The following is a 5,649-nucleotide window of genomic DNA, read 5'->3' as shown; positions in this document are numbered from 1 at the left end:
AACTAACAACTATTTACAAGTAACTATTTACACGCGAGTACCAAACATCCCGCCCACCAAAATGCAGCGAGATGCATTTTTTTTACGGATCGGGGTTGGTCGCCTGGAGAAGTGTGCCCATCGGCAGGGGGCACAGCTTCACCAGGGGACGCACGATCGAACCGCCCGTCACTCGGACCGTGGCGACCCGCGGAACGCCATCGCGACCCGGGTGAAGGGACTCTACGCGGCCGCGCTTCCATTGGAGAGGCGACGCGTTCTCCCCTCGAATGAGTACGAGTGAGCCCACGGCGAGCGGATTAGCGGAGGTCCACCATTTGGGACGCTGCTGGAGAGTACAGAGATACTCATGATGCCAGCGTCTCCAGAAGTCCTGGTGAATTCGCTGTATTAATTGCCATCGACCTAAGTGGTTCACGGGGAGAGGAGTCAAGTCAGGAGAGGGAATGGCCACCAGGGGCTCCATTGTGAGGAAGTGACCGGGAGACAGGACCTCTAGGTCCAGAGGATCCGTGCTCACGGGACAAAGCGGCCGCGAGTTCAATACGGATTCTATCTGAGCGAGGACCGTCGCGAACTCCTCCAACGTCAGAATCTGCTCCCCCACCACCCGCCGTAAGTGAGTTTTAAAAGATTTAACGCCCGACTCCCAGAGGCCCCCGAAATGGGGCGCAGAGGGAGGGTTGAAGGACCATCGGATCCTCTCCCGCTCCGCCGCGCCGCGCATGTGTGCTGCGAGCTCCCGAGAAGCGCCCACAAAGTTCGTGCCGCAGTCACTACATAACAAGGAGCAGCGTCCGCGACGGGCTACGAAGCGGCGCAGCGCAGCGAGGAAGGATTCCGTGGTCAACGAGAGCGCCGCCTCCAAGTGGACGGCCTTAACCGCGAAACAAACAAAAAGGCAGACATATGCCTTAAACGAGGAGACCCCTCGCGCTCGGCGAGTGACGAGCGTGAAGGGTCCCGCAAAGTCGACGCCGCTCACCGAAAAGGGCTTGACCTGGCTCACGCGGTCGACCGGTAGCTCCGCCATGAGCGGTTGACTCGGGCGAGGGTTCGCTCGGAAGCACTTATAACACGCAGAGAGCACGCGTCGAATTGCGCGATGGACTCCGAGGATCCAGAACTGTTGTGCGAGGAGATATTGGAGCGTGCGTCTACCCGGGTGCAGATTCGCACGGTGCTCCCGCTCGATTATGAGGTCGGTTAACCGGTGTTTGTTGGGCAACAATATAGGGTGCTTGGTCTCGTAGGCCAATCCCGAGTGAATCAGCCTGCCGCCCACCCTGAGAAGACCCGTTGGGTCCAAAAAAGGAGCGAGTTTGAGAAACGGTTTTGGCAGCCCTTTCCGGTGCCCTAGACGATCGATCTCCTCCTCAAACGAATCCAGCTGGACGAGTTTGATTAACGTTAACAATGCGGAATGCGATTCGTGTTGGTCCACGGCCAAGGTCGCGGGTGCCGGCCTGGCCCTGGAACGACTTAGGAATCGAGAAACGTATGCGACTATTCTACAGATTTTGTCTAGCGACGAGAAGCGATCCAATAACGCGAGCAATGAACCGGGCGGATCGAGTGACACGAGCGAGGTGATCCGCTCTTCCTCGCGGGGAAGCGACTCCTCCGAGAGGACCGGTTCGACGTGAGTCTCGAAGTCCGTCAACCACTCGGGTCCCTCCCACCACATCGAGCTAGCCACGAGGTCGCGGGGAAACAGTCCGCGCGAGCAATGATCCGCCGGATTTTGATCCGTGGGCACGTGTCCCCAAGCCGCAATCGGAATCCTCTCCTGTATACGAGCGACGCGGTTGCGCACGAATGTCTTCCATCGATGCGGAGAGGATCGGATCCAACAGAGCGCGACCGTGGAATCGGACCAAGCGCGCTCAGTGTCAATGACGGTGTGACCCCGTAACACCTGACGGACGTACGCAGTTAAATCGGCGAGGAGCAACGCGGCACAGAGCTCCAATCGGGGTAAAGAGACCGCGCGGAGGGGAGCCACCCTTGACTTGGCACAAAGAAGCAAGCGTTTGCTCTCCGATGGAGCGACGGCACGCAGGTAGATTACGGCCCCGTAGCCCAGCTCACTTGCGTCACAAAACCCGTGGAGCTCATATCGAATGTTATCGCCCACTGGGAACGTGCGCGGGATACGGAGCGCGGTCAACGCGTCGAACTCCGATTGGTAACGCTCCCATTGGCGGCGGACCTCCAACGGGGGTTCGTCATCCCACTCGAGCTTTAGCGTCCATAACCTCTGGATCAGGCACTTCGCGGTGAACGTCAACGGGGTCAAAAAACCCAAAGGGTCGAACACGCGGGCCACCTCCGACAAAATGGTGCGTTTCGTGCAGTTCCGATTCAGCGGGTTGATTTGAAAGCCAAAGGTGTCCGACTGAGAATGCCACCGGAGTCCCAGGACCTTGAGGACCTGGTCATCGGCTGACTCAAACGAAAGCATCGCGTCGCTACAGATTGATGGGTCGAGCCCCTCCAACGCTTCGGAGTGGCTGCTCGCCCATTTTCGCAGTTCGAAACCGGCGCCTCGGAACAATTCGAGGAGCTGATCTCGCAGCGCGACGGCCTGACCGACGGAGCGGACGCTAGCCACGACGTCGTCGACGTACAACGATTCGAGCAAGGTGGTGTAAACTAGGGGGTATCGTTCGCGATTCTCCCGCGCTAATTGAAGCAGACAGTAAATGGCCAGGAACGGCGAGGCCGTATTCCCGAAAGTGACCGTGTTAAGCAAGTAATCGAGTATGGGGTCCGACTCCGAAAAACGCCAGACGATGCGTTGGTAATCGCGATGCTCCGGCGTGATCCAGATCTGCCGAAACATTTGTTTTACGTCGGCGGTGAGAGCCACGGGTTTCGCGCGAAAGAGGAGGAGAACCGCGACTATGTCGGGCTGTAGCTTCGGTCCGCTTAGAATCGTATCGTTGAGAGATAACCCGTTCGGGCCTTTCGCTGAGGCATCGAAGACGACGCGAAGCTTGGTGGTCGTACTGTCAAGTTTGTGCACCCCGTGGTGCGGCAAATAGTAAACCCGGCCGTCCGGAGGAGCGGCCTCACTCGCGATGGTCATATGACCGCTATCCAGATAATCCTGCATAAAGGCGTTATAGCTCTGTCGAAAGTCCGGATTTGACTTGAAACGGCGCTCGAGTGCGCGCAATCTATTTACGGCTATCGGCCGCGAATCCACGAACGTGGGAAGGCCCGACGCGAACGGGTACGAAACGACAAAACGACCCGAATGGTCACGGTAAGTAGTTCTTTCGAAGAACTCTATACATCGCTGATCCTCCTCGGATCGAGGAGGGTGTTCCGGCACGTCCTCCAGTCTCCAAAATTGCTCCACCGCGGCATCAATTGACTCGAGCGTGGTGGCAAAGGTGTGCAGTGGCTGCACTTGTAACGCCGGAGAGACCGCGCCCATCAGTACCCAACCGAACGCGGTATTGAAGGCGTCCGGTTCCCCGGCTCTCCCGGTGCGGCGACCGTCACGTAGCACGGATACAAAGGAATCCGCGCCCAGCAATATATCGATAGAGCCCGGCATATGATATTCCGGATCCGCGAGCGGCAGTCCCGTTAAGTGACTCCAATCCTTAGAGTCAACTCGATGGTTAGGCAACGGCGAAGTTATGCGAGGGAGCACCGTGGCTTCGATCGGGAAACGAAGATCATCCCGATTCTTTACGCGAATCACGAGTGAAGTGAGGCCCCGAGTGGTGGCAGCCTTCGTCTCGTTGACGCCCAAAACGGCGACGCTATGTCTAGTCCGCGCGAAACCGCCCCTTCGAAGGCAGCTTTCTGTAATAAAGTTTGCCTGGCTGGCGCTATCCAGCAACATGCGTACTGGAAATGCGTTGCCCCTAACGTCAAGGGCCTCGGCCCGCACGGTCGAAAGGAGCACCACACTGTTAGAAACGCTGGCCATCGAAACGATGGGCTTGTTTTCGACGATGGTTGAGGGCGCGGACTCGCTGGCGCCCGAAGCTATCGAGGGAACGGTTGCGGGAGAAACCGTGTTAGCCTGCTCGAAGTGCAGGAGCGAGTGGTGTTTCGATTTACAGGACCGACAGGTCCACGAGCTGGGGCAGGTTTTGAGGTTGTGACCCGAGCGCAGGCAGTTCAAGCATAATCCCTTGTCACGCGCGAGGTCGTGCCTCTCCCTTGCCGAGAGTTGAAGAAAACCGGCGCATTTTGCTAATAAATGCTGCTCTCCGCATTTTACGCACGCGGCGTTCCGGGTGACGAGCGAGGTAGTCGCTGCGCCCTTCCTCGCGGGAGTCGACGGCTTCGATTTGCCCGATTGCGCCGAAGGACCCGCCACTGACGCGAGAACCGAGCAGTAACTCGATAGGTATTGTACCAGCTGATCGAAACTCGGCGAGTCCACCGACATGTGGCTCGCTTCAAACTTCTCCCGTAACGTAGGGGTGAGTTTTTCCAGCAAGTGATTATACAGCATAAAATCCCACGCCTTGACCGGATAGCCTAACATTCCAAGAGCGCGCGTGTTCTCGGTGAACCCGTCCAATAACGCACGGAGAGAGGCGGGAGTATCCCCGACCAAAGGCTTAGCGTGTACGACTGCACGCCAATACTGCTTAGCTAACTCGCGCTTGTCCGAATAGCGCGCCTGTAATGCGTCATACGCGATGGGATAATTTTCCACTGTCAACGGCAGGTGTTTTACGACACCGAGAGCCTCGCCAGAGAGCGAAGTCAGTAAATGCTGAAACTTCTCGATGACGGTAACGTCGAGGTTATTGTGAACCGCCGCGTCGAAGAGCGCGATAAAGGTCGGCCACAGCGCGAGATCTCCGCTGAATTGAGGGAGCGCGAGCTTCGGCAGGCGAATGGCCGAGCGAGACGCGGACGATGGAGCCGGCGGATCGGCCTTCCGTGCGGCTCGAGCCAATTTCTCGTATCGCCCCACGACAGCGAAGCGCAATCGGTCGAACTCGTCGCGAATCTTATCCTCCGTCTCGAACTCGTCGTCCCCGACGTCTTGGATAATCTTTAGGTGATTTCCCTCGAAATCATCTACCACTTTCGCGACCGTCGGGTAGCGCGCCATAAATTCCGCCTTCTGAGTCGGGTTTTCCGATGCGAGCACCGAGTATTGATGAATTTCCCTCATGCGGCGAATGCATAGCTCGCGCCGCGATCGAGCCCCCTTCGTCATGGTGAGGATGATCTATACGCGCGCGAAGACACGAAAATCAACAACGGTTCGAAGGCTTTGTCCTACAGGAGTGAGAAGGATCGGGAGATGACAACTAATATTTGCGAGCAAATGTATGTGCACGTGATCGGAGCACGTGCCAAATATTTTCAAAGGTCTCGCTTCGAACGCGGAGACCAACAACAATATCGAAAAAACACCGCACCGGTCGCCAAGGTCGGGAGGGGCGGGCGTCTCGAATTCGACGGTTAAGCTGAAGCAATGGAATATCGCGAATATTCGATCGCTTATTATTACACAAACTATGATTAAGAGAACGGCACCGAGTGTGCAATCGTACTCTCGAGCGCAAAAAATAATAAGGTGTTCTCTCGGTATCGAGAAATAATAGCGCACGCAACGAATATGCGGATATTCCCGTCGCGACGTGCTGAAAGCGACGTACG

The 5,649-nt window shown here is 57.0% G+C and overlaps 1 protein-coding gene across 1 annotated transcript; it reads right to left on the bottom strand.

The window, feature by feature from the left end:
• Positions 1-82: 82 nt before the first annotated feature.
• LOC112466903 lies at positions 83-5,158 on the bottom strand. The gene has a single exon (XM_025035251.1). The coding sequence runs from the start codon at positions 5,156-5,158 to the stop codon at positions 83-85; it is 5,076 nt and encodes a 1,691-aa protein (XP_024891019.1).
• Positions 5,159-5,649: the final 491 nt, after the last annotated feature.

This window comes from Temnothorax curvispinosus, unplaced genomic scaffold, assembly GCF_003070985.1.
Source record: "Temnothorax curvispinosus isolate PA1 unplaced genomic scaffold, ASM307098v1 QBEX01016690.1, whole genome shotgun sequence".
NCBI classification, from domain to species: domain Eukaryota; kingdom Metazoa; phylum Arthropoda; class Insecta; order Hymenoptera; family Formicidae; genus Temnothorax; species Temnothorax curvispinosus.
Note: the sequence above shows the minus strand (reverse complement) of the source record. Positions and strands in the feature narration are given on the sequence as shown.